General features: G+C 27.2%; 1 protein-coding gene across 2 annotated transcripts in view; it reads right to left on the reverse strand.

Moving 5' to 3' along the window:
• Positions 1 to 1,455: 1,455 nt before the first annotated feature.
• LOC129971165 (probable phospholipid-transporting ATPase IIA) overlaps positions 1,456 to 18,893 on the reverse strand; it is a 47,653-nt gene continuing 30,215 nt past the window's right edge. For both annotated transcript variants that reach the window (XM_056084680.1, XM_056084679.1), the window contains exons 17-25: positions 16,151 to 16,321; positions 14,962 to 15,150; positions 13,797 to 13,941; positions 12,943 to 13,096; positions 11,099 to 11,230; positions 10,292 to 10,400; positions 10,144 to 10,201; positions 6,767 to 6,970; positions 1,456 to 4,665 (exon numbers count right to left, since the gene is read on the reverse strand). In XM_056084680.1, the coding sequence (XP_055940655.1) occupies positions 4,532 to 4,665; positions 6,767 to 6,970; positions 10,144 to 10,201; positions 10,292 to 10,400; positions 11,099 to 11,230; positions 12,943 to 13,096; positions 13,797 to 13,941; positions 14,962 to 15,150; positions 16,151 to 16,321 (1,296 nt within the window). In that variant the 3' untranslated portion in view covers positions 1,456 to 4,531. The remainder of the gene's footprint in view (positions 4,666 to 6,766; positions 6,971 to 10,143; positions 10,202 to 10,291; positions 10,401 to 11,098; positions 11,231 to 12,942; positions 13,097 to 13,796; positions 13,942 to 14,961; positions 15,151 to 16,150; positions 16,322 to 18,893) is intronic.

The raw sequence follows: 18,893 nt of genomic DNA on the forward strand, positions 1-18,893 counted from the left end.
ATTTTTATAAATACTGTCATATTTTAATTTATAAAGATACAATTTGTAACATCGTGTTTAAAACAAGTAACATGCAGATACTGCTTCGGCACTAACACACTTTATTAAAGGAGTTTTAAAAAATTATTTTTTATTTTTATTCAAAAGAAAACAAATATTTTTATTATATAAATTGAAACTTCCTTTTATTTGGAGTCGTTTTGATCAGTCAACATGTTAAGAGATGCTATTTATAACTTATATCTTTAAATAAATATCACGATATATCGAAAAATATCGATATGTGTTGGGCGATATATAACGATGATGAAGTTCCGCCATCGCCTAACCCTAGTAATTGGATATACTTTTTTTTTTTTTTTTTAATCCGGGCTAGGACAGCCTAGATTGGTTTAAATGGTCAACAAAGCTGCTAGATCCATCTTAAAATCTGTTAAACCACTTTTGCCTGCAATTGAATTACAACAGAAAAACGGAATTATTAAACAGAACCGATTTGAATTTTAAAGACAGAATTGAGGATCTTAGCATAAAAGTAGCAATAAATAAAGTATAAAATAGGCATAAAAGTTTAACAAAAATAGGTCACCATAACACTGGCAGTCAAATATTTCATTGTGTGTATATTCTTCGTTCAATTTTGAAAAAACGTCAGCTTTTTGCAAACCAGAACAAATAATAAACACTGATGCCTTCGACCTGGATAAATATATTGGAAAAAAAAAAAAACCTCCAACTAACACCAGAATTTGTTTAGCACTTGAACAACACTGCATGCTTGGTTTTAGAATATAAACAAATAATAATTAAAAAAAATGTATGAATAATATGCAAATAAATCGTTAAGGAATAATTTCGGATAAGCAACAAATATAAAATATTTTTAACAGTTTTTTTTATGAAAAGAATAATAGATAGCCGGAAGTAAATGCTTTCCCCCCCATTTGATATGATAAAAAAAGTTCATTTATCCAATTCAATATTTTTTAAATCAAGTATTCAGTAATTGCTATCAGTTTTATAACCCACAATGATCACATGAAACAGCATCTGGTGTAATGCATTTTAAATAAAAAAAGTGTGTGAAGAACATTTATTAACTTAAGTGCATTGTCCGGGAAAATAGGTAATTTTAAAATTTTAGGATATTCTATGATTCTAACAAAAGCATTTTTTTTCTTTGTAAAGCAAATAAGAAAATTTATACCTACAGAATAAAATTACAATATTTAGGAACTTGCATCCTTTCCATAAATACCCTATCTTAAGATTTTACAAGATTTTTTAATGTAAATTTTTAACTGACACTAAGTTGCATTATATCCTACCTTGATAAAGAAAAAAAAAAAGCCTTCCTTTATCCTCTGAAACAGTTATTTTCGTAAAAACAATGATCTTTTAAAGCAAATAAATGAGAGAAAGAAAAAAAAAAAAAAAAAAAAAAAAAAAAACGAATTCTATAAATATTTTTATTCACAATAACAATGAGATATTTACATCAATAAGGTATGAAATACAAACAGCACCCACATAATCTGCTAGACATCAGTTTTAAATTATGAGCATGGAACATCACTTCAACATTTAAAAAGGAAATACTACTATTGGTTGACCAAGTAAGGGATATAAAATTACAGCCACACACGACTACCACTTTTCATCTTTTGAATAAACACAACATTAAAAAGGCACATTGTAAACAGTCAAATACAAAATAGAGGTAAAAATTATTAATACAGTTGGAATTTTAACATTACCATGAAATGCCTAAAGATACACTTTTTTTAAAAAATAGAATTGAAACAAATTTACTTTTTCTAATATTAATTTATGCATACAAGATATATATTTATACCTTAATATTGCAAAATTTTATGCAGATCAAGAAAGCCAGATTTTTGTAAGTAATGTCGACCAAAAATAAAATTTATCACAAGTGATTGCAGTATCCCAATTGGAAACTGTGGTAAAAAATAAAAGAGGGGGCCTATTTTTAAAAAAATCACACCATTACCAATATGAAACGGACCTCTTTGTAAATTTAAAATTTTAAATCCTTAAACTGCTACCAATAGAGAACATTTCCAATACATATTACTGTAAAAATGGACATAAAATAAGTCCAATAATTTTAAATTTTATTTTTCATTACATCACGTTGAATAAATTTTAGAAGGATAAAAAATTAATAATGCTGTCATAAAATATTGGAGTTAATTCACCAGGTGCTATAACATTACTTCAATTGAAAATCAGTGATTTCAGAGCCTCTACTTAAGTAATCAATGTATGAACACACATAGAAGTCTAATAATAAGAGACATTACTTATTTTTTGCCATCTGTCATTTTTTTTTTCAATACAATTTCTAAGATCACTGATAGGAGCACTGTTTTATGTTTCAGCAAGTAGTGCAGAGCCATTTTATTACAGGTAAACATTACATCTAAAACTTAAGCTTTCTTCGTTTTATCATAAAGATATTAAAGATACAAATGCAAAAACAATTAATTAAAGATACAAATGCACACCCTGTATTTCACTAAACATTAAAACACACGAAAACTGAGTAATAATATTTGGCCATTCATCAAGGAATGAGTATCATCATTTTAAATAATGAGTGCATTTCAAAATTATGGACAATAATGGATTGAAATCAATACATGAAGATTACAAGCTTTAACCTGGTGCTGGAATTACAAGCTTTAAGCTGGAAAAAAATTATATATATGTAAATTTGCCACTATAATTCAATTTAAATAATGTAATTAATTGAAAGCCCTCATAAAACAAATATGAAATTGGTCTGAAGATCTACAATTTAGTATTAAAAAAAAAGCCAATATCCATTTTATAACATTTCCACAATAATTGGCTACAGACCATTATTGGTTAACATAAAAATGACTTCACAATCAGCACTAAGAATTCAAAATTTGGACCTGTTACATGTCAAAAACACTTCAAATTGATCTTTGTAGTACTTACATTTTCCAACCAAAAAATATGTGAAAAATAATGAAATTAAATCTCAGTTGGCTCTTATCTTGATTGGCATAAAAAATCATCATAAAACATTAAAAAAAATTATAAACGGAATTAAAATAAAAATCATTGGAAGAGTTTATTTTGGAGCCTATATTTTCACAGAATATTTAAAGAGGACAGAGCAGCCTTTTGAAACAAAACTCTATGACATATAAGAGCATTTTAAATAAATGCAAGGTGTACTGAAACAAGAGTGCTACCAGATTTTTTTCTATTAATATTTATTCCAGGATTATTAAATCTAAAATAATGAAATAAGTTATTGAAAAAAATGACTAGGATAAAATGGTTGAGAATAACAACAGATATGGAAGCCTTTCAAAACAAGTTTACAGTCATACTGCAAATTCAACTGGCTTTTGAGATAAAATGAACAATAATTGAGAATTGTTTACATTTACAAATCTTGATTTTAAAAAAACCAAGCATTTCATAAGTTTTTAAATCTGTGCTTAGTATTATTTCTGAACAATTGTTAAAGCAAAAAATTTATCATCAAAAAATTTTGAATTAAATTTTATATATGAAACAATTGTTAAATATATTACAGCACACATGATTTTAATAATTAGTATAAGAAATATTAAAATTGCTTTAAGCAAGTTTCACATATATAATTTTTCATGAGGTTTTATAAGATTTAGTTTCTTCATCATATGTTAAAAAAATGCAACTCTACGGTGAAGAGATGCATGTAAAACCAATGACTGAGTGAAAATATAATTGAATAAATAAATATCAAGCAATTTTCTGAAATAAAACAAATAATAAAGAAGTAGCTTAAGTATAAATTATACTTTTTTCATAAAGAAAGCAAAATCAAAACTACTTTAAATGTTCTAAATAAAAAATTAAAGAAAAAACAAATTTTTAAATATACACCTTATTTTATTTGAGCAATTAGCCATACATTATTGTTGTAAAAATATTTTAATTTAAAAAAAAAAGATATTATAAAAGACAGATTCATACAAAAATCTATAAAATTTCGAGAATAACTGAGGAAGTACAGAGTCTGCTCTTCTTAAATGCATGTCAAAGAAATATTAAAACTAAACACTCATTAACACAAGATATTTCAAACATCATAAACATTTTCTTCTTTGATATCACATAATCTTACAATCACAACAGAGAAACAATAATAAAAAAAAGTAGAGAAGTCACACTATTATTTTTAACTCTAATTACATTTGATTAATGTATAAAAGAATGAGTGTCCAGAAAGCTGGGAGTATTTTTGAAAAAAGAAAACATCAAAACACAAAATTCATTTACAAAAAAAACCATCTTCGATTCAACTATATAAAAAAATTAAAAAATGTCGAAAATATTTTATAAGTGCAAATGTATTTGTGCAAAATAATTTAAGCAGCACTATCAAACAGAAGGAAAATCAAAATATATCACATAAAAGTTCTTACAAGCCCATCCATTCTCTCTCCAATGGTGCTCTCCGAATTCAGTTCAGCGTTTTTATTTATGTAACCTTTGCATAACTCGGAGGAGCAACTTTTCTATGCAAATATTTTAAAACATATAAAGGCACACAGCTCACAACAGTGAGCAAAGTAACTTTCCAGAGAAATGCAAAAGTCCAAATAAATTCAGAATCTGCAAGTGGAAAATTGCATATATAGCAATTATATTATATATTGTATATAAATCAAACCGTAAAAAGATGCCTGAACTAATAATTCATTTTTTTAAAGCAAAATATATTCAAAAAGTTTCTAAATACTCCACACAATTTTTCATTCAGTTTGGCAATTTTCGAACAAAACTTACCGATATCAAACTAAAATCACTAAATATATAATAGAATGTCTTCTTGTAAAATGTAGGCTTACTGAACAATTATGTAAGAATTAATAATATATATCAAAGTTTTGCAACTCAATTTATGTATTCATGATTACTACCTTAAATGTTAAGAATTTACTCAATGTCTATGCTGTAGGAATTTTGTTGAATGGATGTATAAGGTAAAAATGATAAATTGAGATTTACTTTTACATAATTATTGAAAATTTAGCCCCCCCCCCACAATTTTTAACCAGTCAAAATATTTTTAGACAAACTTGATATATAATTCGTAAAACCATGAATCTAAAATAAAAATTCCAAATAAGGCATTTGATTTCTGTATGTTGTGACAAAAATATATGAAAATACTATTCTAAATATAAATAATTAATAAAATTTTATATTACATAACAAATAATACTTATATACATGAATAAGAACAATTATAAAAAATATATAATTCAATATGCGATCAATTTATCTGCAACATGCTTTAAAAATAAATACATGGAAAATATAACTGAATACCACTGTCTCCTAACTGTAATCTAATTTCAATGCAAAACAATCGAGAAATGGGTGGGGGGTGGGGAGAGTTTTTTAGATTTGACATTAGCTGGTTTAACAATTATTAAACAATTCTATATAGTTATTTAAAAAACTTTTCATTATTACTTATTTATTTTATATCAAAGACAGATTATATACTGTTCAGTTGTATGAATATAGCTGAATAAATGAGTACGATAAAAGGCATTACATTAAATATATCATTTACCAAAATTATTAACAAAACAATGAGGAACTGCCAATAATAATTTGAGGCTAAGTTTTGAATTTTTCTGATAAATTTGCATTCCCTATTTTCACATTTATCACCTCTCTATCCTCACTGTTTCTTGTTTTTTTTTTGTGGCAACATCTTACTTTTAGCAAGTAAAGCAAATACAATTGTTGAGTTGAGGGTTACAATTGAAGCAGAATTTGAGCAAAAACAAATAGTCTAACAACATATACAATTTTGTCAGCTAGAACTATCAGTGGTGCTTTTTTATTTATAAATTTTTTATTAATTTAAAATTCTACATTTGGATCATCATACACAGCCATTTCAAATTTTAAATGTTCTTTGTATATCATTTTTTGTAACAAGTATTCAAAATGTTTTTCCAATTTTAAGATCTCCCTGCTTCTGCTAATTCTATATCAGAATACCTGAACAGGAATTGCAAAATAACTAAGAAATAAGAGGGAAAAATAATTTTATATTTTATATAGTTTCATATGGTAAACTTCAATCTTTTTATCTTGAATACATATTATTTCTGCATGAAAAATTCAAATATTCACTAAAAGGGCTGGTTGTTTTTTATTAGAAAATTATTTTTCAATAAATTAATATTAAACACGCTTTGAATCATGATAAAAAAATTAAAAATGTCTTTAATTTTGCATCACAAAGTTAGCTAAAAAGAAGGAATAGAGTAAAATAGATTAAAACTTTGCTTTTAACTTCAAAAAATATTTTAATTTGTAATGACATTTCTACAGTTTCCTAACAAATGGAGAATTCAAGAATATTCTTCAAAGATAAGTAAAAATCTTTCAAAATTTTATCACAGTATACTACATCAGATACATAGTTTAACCAATTAAACTATGATTTTACTTTCATACCATATAGTAGTAATGATTACTTGAATGATAGTACTTAAAAGATCATAGTATTCTTCAAACCAAACAGAGATGATTTTGTTTGCTTCTAATTAATAGAATTCAGAGAAACATTCTCACCTTTCTTTAGCTTGTTCTACTTGTTTACGATTTATTTTAATATATCATATAAAACTGTATGATATATTAAAATAAATCGTAAATTTTGAGATTACTAATTTTTTAAAAATCTTACCAAAAAATTGCTTCATGAAGCACAGAGAAAGAAGATAAATGATCAGACTAAATAATTCTGCAATCACCATTAGCCAATGCCATGTCCGCACAGTGAATGCAACCATTAAGAGCTCTGTGAAAATCAGAGCTGTAAAGCTAATGGACACAATATGAATGAATTCAGCTTTATAAAGAAATAATGCTCCATACATAATTATTCCACCTAAAATAGAAGAAAATATTAGTTATCTTATTAACATAATTTGTCTAAATGAAATTTAAATTTTGCTTTTACAATATGACTCGACTTCCAATTCTAACTTATTTTAATTATATAAAATACAGTAATCCTTGTGCCCAAAAATTTATCCCAAGTCTAAATCTTTATTTATAACTAAATTCAAATTAAGAAATAAACTGTAGATAAAATTTCGTTTTTTATCAATATAAAATTTTGTTCTTATAATTTAATCAATAAAGTTTACTCTAACTTTAAGAATGAGAACAATTATTGCATTTAAACAATTTTTATTTATGATCACAATATATTCCATACTTTAATACTAAATACCATAAATTTAATACTAAATAATTCAACCCTCCAGTTAATGAAAGACATTTGTTCCAATTTATTTTATTGATAGATGTATAATATAATCTTTTTTGATAGATGTATAATATAATAATAGATGTGTAATATAAACTTACACATACATATATTTCCAGCTTCATACAGTTTATATTTGAATATTATACATACCATCTAAAACTAAGCCATCAAATAACACATTTTAATAGTAATTTTAATAAACCATAAACCAAATGAAAAATTGACTTAGTTATAATAATAAATTATATAAATGAACCAAAGGGCATCCTCCGTCATTATATAAATATACCATTACCATCTTGGCCATTATATAAATAAAGTAGACATTTTATAATGTCATATTATTCAATCATATTTATTCAATTAATAAAATACACACACATATGGTAACTTTTATAAGCAATACAACATTGAATTTTTTTAAATTTTACGATAGCAAGAAAAAAAAACTGAATTTTCAATACAAAGAATAAAAAAATATTTCTATCCAATACCCATTGGATATGTACATCAGGGCCTAATTTTTTTAAAAAAATCAAATGTGAAGAAAAGTTTGTAATATATGAATTTGGTACTGAAAAATTCAATTCTTATCTCGCTGTTGTAAAACTGAAATAGATAATGTTTGATAAATGATGATATACAATCTAAAATAAGTAACATATTAAAAAAAAAACACTGATTAAATAATAATTTATGCGAATTTGATCTTATTCACTTGCAATAGAAAAAAAAATTATAATTACGTGTTCATTAAAGAAATAACAGATTTATATTTTTACCTAATTTAAAATTCATATACTTGTTGATTTCTACACAACAGACATTTTCTATTCAACTTCAAATCACAATGAAGAACTTCCATGAAAACTACATCAATGTTACAAAAGATAAATAAAAAATAAAATAAAAATGAAATCTACGATTGCAAATTTCAAGTTATCATGTGAGAACATTATTATTTTTTAAGTCATTATTTGTCTTAATTAAAATCACTAACCAGTTTAAACCGGTTTGAAACAAACACAAGACTTCTCTATCAATCTCTATCCCTCCCTCTCTCTCTATATATAATAATAATAATAATAATTTTTTTTTTTAAACTTTCATTTTCAATTTTTCTAGCTGGCATACAAAGTTTTAGAGCTCTACAAACTTTGAGATGAAAAAACCTTTTTCCTAAATATTGATGCATGCATAGTCTGATAGTTCCAAACCAGTTTAAACTGGTTAATGACTTAAATTAATTAAGACACTTTGTAAGAATTCAGAGAATGAATAATTTGGAGATCAAGTTATCACTTTAGTTGGCCATAAATCGTCAAATGTGACAACCTTCTGCTTTATTTCCTAATAATCCTAAAAGCGAAAAGTTGATACCTCAAAAGCAATACATTGCCAATTTGTTGCCTATGCATTTTGAGACTACAAAAACCTCAAACCAAAACAACACCATGTTCTCGCATGATATTAAATAAATGCTTAATTTATATCTTGCTTAGATCATGGGAAACAACACTAATGTTTAAATGAGATATGCATCCATTGCTTATAAATACAGCATATACTGTTACAAAACTGAATGTTAAGTCACAGAATAACTAACCAAAGTTGTAGTAGAAATCTCATAAATATTCAGTAGTCACAGATTAAGTAGCAAAAAATTATCATTTATAGTAACACTTTACATGTAAATATATGGTAACATTAATTTGTTTTTTCCTTTACGGTGAAATCTTCTGTGTACATAATGTTCACAAATATTCAAAACAAAACTACTGAATTTGTTAAAATTGGTTTGAAAAAAAATCCACTAACAAAAAGAAATTGGCTATGACATAGGCTTAGAACAAGAAGCTGAACTTAAGCATGATTAATTGTATATAAAAAAAGTGTTTGAAATATTCAAAATATTGTATAATTATTTCATAAAAAAATTTATCAATCTCAAAAATTAAAAAAAAAAAAATTATCGATACTCCTATTTATTTATCCCACACATAAATTAAATGCCAGAAGAGTGTGATAGACATCAATAGGAAATTATATATATCGATAGTAGATGTTTAAAGATATCAACTACCTTGCAATATATATATAAAAAAAATTAACAGATTAATAATTATTTCATTTTTCAAAGCATGGAAAATCCTAAATATATTCTTATCCTAAAATACTTAAGATGTCACTCCAATCATGTTCAATAGTTCATTTATAAATGTTTAAGAGATATGCATATAGTTCCGGTTGGAAAAGGAGAGCTGAAATTGGTGCAGATTTATATATTTTATGTTTGTATTAATAAATGCAATTTTGACTAAAAAAAAAAGAAGAAAAGTTCTAACTTTTATACTGTTTTTTTTTTTTTTTTGGCATATCACACAAGGAAAAATGACTGAGCTATAATACCTTAAATACCATTATTTTTAAACCGACCAATAACCACTTTGAGGAAACACCACTCATTAACTGGTGGAAATTTCTTGAAGTGGCCATTGAAATCCAAGCTCCATAACTTAGTCATTTTCGTTTGCCGACGGTAGGTTATTTTTTTTAAGTACAAAATGAGTTAACAATATTTTAATAAATATGACTGATAAAAATGGGGGCCAGAATGAAAATTTAGATTTTTTTAAGCATACATTTATTAATCTAGATAATTTAAAATATGCATTTCTTCATTAAATTGTCTATTACTAACGATTTAGAAGCTATTGGGTCTCAAATATATAACTAAGCAGTAATATTATTAACATAACATTCTGTACAAAATCAATTCAAATTACCTTGGTATATGCTGATGATAGCCCATATAAAAAATGTCTTGAAGGACAGTGATCTACCCTAGAGTAAACATAATTTAGCATTAAAATTTCAAATCATGTTCACATGAATAGATCAAATAAAACTAAAATTTCAAATGAATAATCTTACTATACAAAGCTCTTTGTATAATTCAGGATAAGTGAGTGCAATTTCTGGTGAAACATCTTTGTCTAATACCAGAGAAAATACAGGGAACATGGTGTATATAGTTGCATACCTACAATAATAATAATAATAAAAAAAAATCCTTGCTTTAGTCAGTCATATTATGAATTTTTATATTAAAAGATAACTTTCTGAAAATTAATATAGCATACAATTTACCATATATTATATAGCACATGGTAAATTATTAAGATTCAAATTTTCAATATGAAAAATAATTTTAATCTCCTTAATTTTCTTATTTTTTTACACAATTTAAAGATGTGACTGTTTAGACAGTTAAGTTATTTTGTTAATAATACCTCAGATATAACTGTCATAAATTAACTAATGAAAATTTAGGTAAAAAATTTCATATGCATTGACTTGCCATAAATTAATTGAAGTCATAGCTGAAATTCTCATGCACATTAGCAGATTAAGAAATACAATTCATGGATTTTTTTTTTTTTGAAATCAAAGTAGTATAGATGATCACATTCGAGCAAGAAAAACATTTAAAAGGTAACATTTTTCGTGTTGCCTTTTTTAAAATACTATTTTTAATAAACTAAAAGCATTTTTGATATCGTTAAAATGCCAAATTTAACCAACTATAAATAAAACTGTGTACCAAAGAAATATTTAGGAATGGGAACCTGATACCATGGGCCACGAAAAACATGATAAAAAGATTATCATTCATTATTCCTGCTTAAAATGAAAATGCAAATAAAATTTTTTTTAGGAAGATTGATAATATTTACTTACCCAACCATGAGGAAACTTGGATATAAAGCTACAGATGCAAAATAAAATACAGCTGAGAAAAATGCTTGCATTGTAGATATTATTAGACCACGATGAATGACAAATTGACTAAGAGCTGCAGATCGCTTATAACTAGAAAAAATACCTTCTTAATATTTTCATTTCATACTTACAGCCAAATTTTTTTTAACTAAATTTTTATAATCTATACAGAAATTTTAATTTTTTACACCTTCAGAATCCATTTAAAAACAATATGAACCTTTCTCTAATATAACAAAAAGATTTTTCTTTTAAAAATTGTCAAATTATTATTAGCTTTTTATATTCTAAACATCAATTTTACCATAAAAATTAAATTATCTGTGAACTTGGGAAAAAACAACCACCAAGCAGGAAACAAATATTGCTAAAACGCACAATTTCTCCACCAATTTTTTAAATAGTGATAGCTAAGACCACAGACTGAGGATAGAGTTTATTTTCTCTTCAGAACCTTCCAACAGAAGAAGTTCTTCTACCACGCAAATCTTCAATCCATTAAAGGATTAATATGAAATATAGTTATGCAATTCATATCAAGTTTAGCAAGATTGAATTTTGTGCCATTCTGAGCAACACCATAGAAAAAGTATATACTTGGTTTTGCTAGTTTCAGATTTGCTGTGGAAAACCAGAACTGTTGATAATATATCATGAATTCATATGCAGTCATATAACTGGGTTTAGTTTTAATTTAGTTATATTAACGTCCCGTTGTAAAGCAACACTACGGCTATTTTGGGATGGATCTCGTAATTTAGAACTGCGGTCAGATGACGAGGACGACACCTGAGCTGGTACCCCCCCCCCTCTCCACTCCACACCAGTGGGAGGACGTTTGGCATGACGGATTTAATGTGCAACAGACTCCCTTACACGGCGGTTCTTCGGTGGAATCGGGTCTCGAACCTGAAACCCTACGGCTCACAAGCCGAGACCTTACCACCAGGCCACTGCGGCTCCATATAACTGGGAACCGAAGCCAAATAAAATAGGATGCCTATTATCCATGGGAACAATGGTTAATTTTTAAACTATTATAGGCAGATATATACTCCCAGACAGAAAAAAAAATGTTTAAAATGCTGAAGTATATTTTATGATGTTTCAGTCAATAAATTTACCATTGAAACAATAATGAAATTACATTTTTATGCAATCCTGCTTATTTTAGTCCTTTGTAAAATTTTAATGTTACACTAGCATTTTAAGTAAAAATGAATAAATAAAAATTTTCCTCCCATCCCTGACCAAAATCGATAGAGTCATAAAGGTCTGAATGTCATTCATTCACATTAATCAAAAGCTGTCTCAAGAAAATGTCATGCACTGAGGTGGGTCATTCTAAAAGTGATCACTGAAATTGTCTAACATTATCTCAAAAAGCAATATTCAAAGTTTCATAATACAAAGAATTCTAGACACAAAAACATGGAATTATTTTTGTTTTCTTTTAGTGTATTAAAAATATTGTGCAAAATATAATAAATAGGATTCAGAGGTTCTTTAAAATTTTATTTTGCAATTTTTTTACCAATTAATTTATTGATGAATAATAAAAAGACAATTTTTAAGATTAGTTGAAGTATTTTTCCTAATAAAAGACAACTATTTCTATTTGGTTCAGGGAAGATATAACTGTTCATGCAAAATATTGCAATTTTCCAAAAATTAAACTGTATTCCATAAAGTCTGCTGAGGAACGATTTGTATAACTATATCCCACTATCGTAGTGTTTATTAAAAATTACATTTTAACAGAAATTTATTATATAACTTGATAATATGGAAGTGAAAAATACCTATAACGCCCATGTACTAAAATGAGACGGGCTATATGACTGAACTGAGTGACAGAAAAATCTGCAGCTAAAGATGCTTGTTTGCCTTCTTTACCCACAATTCCAATACCGACATCTGCAGCTTGGATCATGCTCACATCATTTCCTCCATCACCTAACAATAATCAATACACTATTGGCATAACAGCCCTGTATTTGAAACATTACAATCTTGCAGTAAAGAAAAAAATGTTTATTGCAAGAGTATAGATATTTAAGATTTTGATTATATATCAAAAATACAACAGAATCATTAGATCAGAGCATGTGAAATTGCTGTTGAATTATGAATGAGCAAAGTAATTGTGCATTACATAGTCTACAAAATGCTTGGTTATAGCTAAGAGGAAAAAAGAATTGCAGGAAAAACTGTATCCAACAGCAACTATAATTGATATCATCCACTCCCTTCCTACGTTGTGGAATCAATGTCAATTATATATCACTTTATTGCTCTACATGAACTGCAATCATAATATTGTAATTAAAATTCATTTACATACAACTGAAGTCCCCTTTTTATTTGGGAAACCATATAATAAACTTCACATGCAATATCATCAAATGCCAATATGTGACCTTTTAAAAAATCTTCCTGATTTAAATTTCTCAGCAATATTCAAGTTATGTTCTAAAGCAAATAATTCATATTTGCAAATATAAATTTTCTTTTACATATAAGTGTAAATAATGCATATATATTTTGTTAAAAATATACATATAAAATATTTTAAAAAAACGGTTCATTTACTTAATAGCTATTAAAACAAAATAATTAAATACAGATAATATTAATAACACAGTAAAAATCTTACCAATAGCACAAGCTCTTTTCCCTGTTTCAAGCTGTATTAATCTGACTACTTCTGCTTTTTGAGTGGGAGAGCAACGACAGCAGACAACAGCAGGACACTGGCAAGCCAATTCTATAAATTCACTTGGATAGAATTTCAGACACAGCTTTAAATACAAAAAAGAATAAAAGCTTATTCATTGAAATAAATTAATTTTATAATATTAAAAAAATATTAATTAAATAATAAGATATATATTTTAACACAGTCAGTGGTTTATTAAAAATAAAGCAATTGGTAACCATATAAAAATTATTTGTTATATTTCCAAAGCATCAAAGATGAAGTGAGTTATTGTCTATTACAAAATTTACATAGAAACTAAGGATTGATCCCCAATAATTATCACCAACCATACCCACATCATTTCTACAATCAGGAGAAGTGAGAACCTGCTTATTTATCTGGCGACTTCATACTCATGGTGCTCTAAGGATGAGAACGATAGTAACAGAAAAAGAGCCCCCCCCCATCCTGTTATAATATCCTGGTTGAACTGAATGATCTGTATCAAAGAGCTAGCACTGGCAAAAAACTATAGTTGAGTCCTAATAACCATCACTGGACATTGTATAACCCCTCCCATAGGAAATATGTCTTATTATTCGTATGGAGGTAGCATTCCAAACTATTACTTTACTCACCACGGAAGCAAGAATTTACCACTATCCCAGAAGCTTTTCATTCTGATATTTAACCCTTTCATTACTGATCCAACCCAACTAGCCTTACAAATTTTATACTACAGGGCCAATTTCTATTTCAAATGAATAGTGTAGGATATAAAGTAAGGACATCTTATGTTATAATTTGTTTTATAACTTACACGCCTTGTTTCAAATAAAAACCAACTTGCTAGAATATAATTTGCACAGCTCGTTGGGCCAGGACAGTAATGAAATGGTTAAGATGCACCTCCCCAGTAGGGGAGAATGATTGGTAAATAATTAAATACCACAGTATAAATTTTAAAAAATTGCCTTTGAAAGCAGATAAGTTTGGAATATTTTTATAAGGATAATTGTTATAATAGACCTTCTTTTATATAACATTCATTTAATTGTATTCAAACTCTATGCAAATTCTACTAACATTATTGATGCAAGTAAAAGAAATTAAGGCTCACCTCTAAACAATCTCCTCTTATGATTAAAACAGAGACATTCTTTCTTCTGAAATTGTTAAGCTCCAAGTGAACTTCATTACGTGAAGTAACAGTCTGAAAGACCTGAATTTGCTGATTTCCAGCAACTAAATGGGTAGACTTGGCAATGCTGATAGCAGTTTCTAATTTGTCACCAGTCAGCATCCATATCTGAAATATGTAAAGTCTTCAAATTATGAAAAACTTATACAACCCAAGAATATAATTTGAGTTATAAAAATCACATAGTATGAAAATTGGACATAGCTATGAGTGGCTGCAGCCATATCCATTCATTCATATAAATTTATACAGCATTATTTACTTTAGTAAATATTGTTACAAATCTGTAATGTTGCTTCCCAGCAATGTTAGTGCAATCACTGAAAAGACCGTTTTACGATCAGCTCTACTGGATGTTATATCAGTGACCCCCGGACTTGGCGACAAAATAGATAATAGTGGAATCTTCCAGAATCTTGGCGATATGGCCAATAGGAACCAAGATATGCCCGATTGTTCCAGAACCTTCTCTGCCCAGCTCCGGGAACTATAAAAGGCTGGCAATCTAAGCTGAAGAATAGTGGAAAGAGTCGCATAGCGTGTCAACGGCAAGGATCAAGTGTTTGCTGAATTGAAATGTATGCCGAATCCTGGTGTTTATTATAGTAGGAGCATCGAGTCAAATGTGGAGTAGCCACGCTTGTAGTAGTGAATTGGCAGTTGGATACAGCTAAAGGGTGGAGACAGTGGAGAATTGCAGGTGTTTGGAGAGACCATAGAGTGTAAGTACGTAGATTCCTTCCTCCAGCTGAATTCTATCATGCTGCTTTGTGTGCTGCGGTTGTTATTACTACCAATTACTACTTGTGGGTAACTTTATTGTATAGTGCACTGTTGTGTATTGTTTGTGTTCATCTGTCCATTTCTTTCTTCATGTAAAGTCCTGAATTTTCTGGAATAAATATTTTAGACCTTTAAAGGACTGTTTCTTCACCGACTAACAAATTAGAAGAACCCTGAATTCATAACAATATTATTCATAAAACCATTTCAAAATTCATATTTTAGCTAAGCAAATTGCAGACTAAAAATTCTGCACATCAACTTTTACAAAAATTTCATTTTTTTAATACATTAGATAAATATTTTTAAATATCTAAAACATTACCTTAATACCAGCATTTTTAAGAAGCTCCAAAGTTGGACGAACATTATCTTGAAGTTTATCTTCTACTCCAGTTACACAAAGCAGCTCCATATCTCTTTCCAAACTTTCTATAACAGCTGTCACTTTGGCTGTTCGATCATGAATACTCACTTTAGCTTGATTCAGGCGAGCCTAAAAAATATAGCTACAACTTAATAATCATACTTAACTTTTTTTTAAAATAGTTTCAGTTAAAAAGTAGCTGAAGTTTCCTATGAGCATTGAGACAAAAATCACATTTCAGATCCTTTAAACTATTGCAACTATCAAATATTTTTTGGACACAAGTTCTACCATATATAATTTCCATTCCTTTTGAGCTAAACTGCCCATTTATTAATTTGGCTGAAATTTCCGTGCTAATTAGCACTTGTTCACTTTTAATCAAAACTACTTGAGTTTTTGTTTAGAAGTTAATCCTTTAATGCCGAGTATTCTATTTATGGAGTAATTATATTTCACTTCTGATATTAATTGAAATGAATACCACTGTTCTCTTTTTGTCTTGTCTATGAAGCCAACATGTTTTTGCAATTTTTAATTGGCTCATACTCCTTTCCCATCAGTGAGATTTTAAAATCAAAGCACAGAGATTTTGAAATAGTTTTTTGCTTTAATTTATTTTTGAAAGAATGCAAGGAATTCAAAAGCTTTCTTTAATTTTTAATACATAATTATATTTTAAAAATCTCTATATTATATATATATATATATTGAGATAGAGACAAAGAGAAAATTATTTGGTTTCAATTTATTATTTTATAACTAATTTGAAAATTTTATAACTTTAGAAAACTTTCAAGAAATTTACAAAAATTAACTCTAATTAGTTAGGTTAATATGGGAAAAGCATTCTACTTAGGCATAAATTTTTGAATGAGGAATAATTTTAAGTTCAAGGAGACCATGATTGATGAATAATTGCAAGAATTTTCCAAGTGTCATTTCTTTTGAAATAATAGTTAGCTTCTTTATAAAATAAAAAATATATATATATATATGCAATTTTTTTTTTTTTTGTTGCATGTACTAATTAAAACACTTAAAACATTTTTTAATAAAGACACAAAATCAATTTTTTTTAAAAAAAAATTACTCATCAGGAAAAGAATTAAAAAAAAACAGAAGCTTTTGATCATTTATTACATCCTTAAAATTTTTACTTTGCACAAAAGGAACAAGATTGTAAGTGATGCACTTTCTGCAGAAGAGAGGAGAAATTTCTTTAAAAAAAAGTAATAAATACAAACCAAAATAGCATTTATTTAGAAGTGTATTGATGAGTTTTCCAAAGCTATTTTTGGTCTAGAATGACAATTCAAAGCAACTTATGAATTTAAATTTGAATGAAAAGATTAAAATACCACAAACACATTACATTTATATAGAAGAATCCCATTTATGTGAAAAAACTTTTGAACATTTCAGGAATATATCATAGAATAAATACAACTATACAAAATATGTATAATTTTAAATACAATATTTAAATCTGTATCCAACAAAGCTGCACTGCATCATGCTGTCTTAATCTTTAGAGAACACAGAGCCTTACCTTAAGATGGCTATTTAATAAAACATTGGATTTCTATAAAAGTCAACAATGGGGGGGGGGACAACATTTTTTTTTTCAAATTTTAATACATCCTATACTAACTATAAAAAGAAGTTACTTCAGCAAGAAATACTTCAGTCTAGGATTAACTTCATTTTCCCCAAAATCATAACCTGCATTTAGTAGCTACAAAATTTTAAACAAATAGTAATCTAAGCAATAAGATGAAATTTAGGAGGTGGAGATGCTGATGCATTAAGCTACAATCAAAGTAAGACTATCCTGCCAGTGCTGCATAATGAATCGATTTAAAAGTAAAATGAAAAAAAAAAAAAAAATACTTCTAAAACAATTTACATAGTTTTAAAGATTTGACTAAAATACAAGGATTTAATGGTGCAGAGATAAAAATTATAAAAAGTAAAATTTCTGCAAGCCCTTTAAAGGGTAAAAATTGTGCAATGGCGGTCAGCACATTTATTATATAGATTTAGAAATATATATATATATATATTATAATTTTTTTATTTAAAGGTGTATGTTTTAAAAAGCAGTTTTTGATCAAAATTCACACTTTTTTTTTATTTTAAAATCCATTTATTTAGGTTCCCAAATTTGTGCTTGTGCTATGATAAATAGGAACAGAGATATGTGATTTTTTTATAAACCACAGCAGTTGAAAGCGAAACCGGAAGTTAAATGTTTTCCAATATTTAAACAAATGCACATACTTTCTGAATTTTAATTCATTTTATAATATGTTCTATCAGCAAGACACACATATTAATGAAAATTTGAAATAAATTTTTTGAAAAACTTGGATTTTGTAAAAAATTTCATATGTAAAACATATCTTAAAAACTTCTCAATTCCTTGCATATATGTTACTTTAAGTATTCCAAAGGCAATCAACTAGGGACGTTATATTGAACTGAGCATATTTTTTTTAAGAGCTGCCTAATGTAATTTTCAACAACGAATTTTGTAAAATTTTCAATACAGAAATCATCGATTTGATAAAACTTTTTGAAAATGCACATATTTCTTAGATTCTAATTCATTGCCTTCAACAAAGCTGTAAATATGTTGTGTATAAATATAATTCGAATATATGCAATACAATTTTTTGCAGAGTGTTTTGCCTTTTAT

Source organism: Argiope bruennichi, chromosome 6 (genome assembly GCF_947563725.1).
Source record: "Argiope bruennichi chromosome 6, qqArgBrue1.1, whole genome shotgun sequence".
Taxonomy (NCBI): domain Eukaryota; kingdom Metazoa; phylum Arthropoda; class Arachnida; order Araneae; family Araneidae; genus Argiope; species Argiope bruennichi.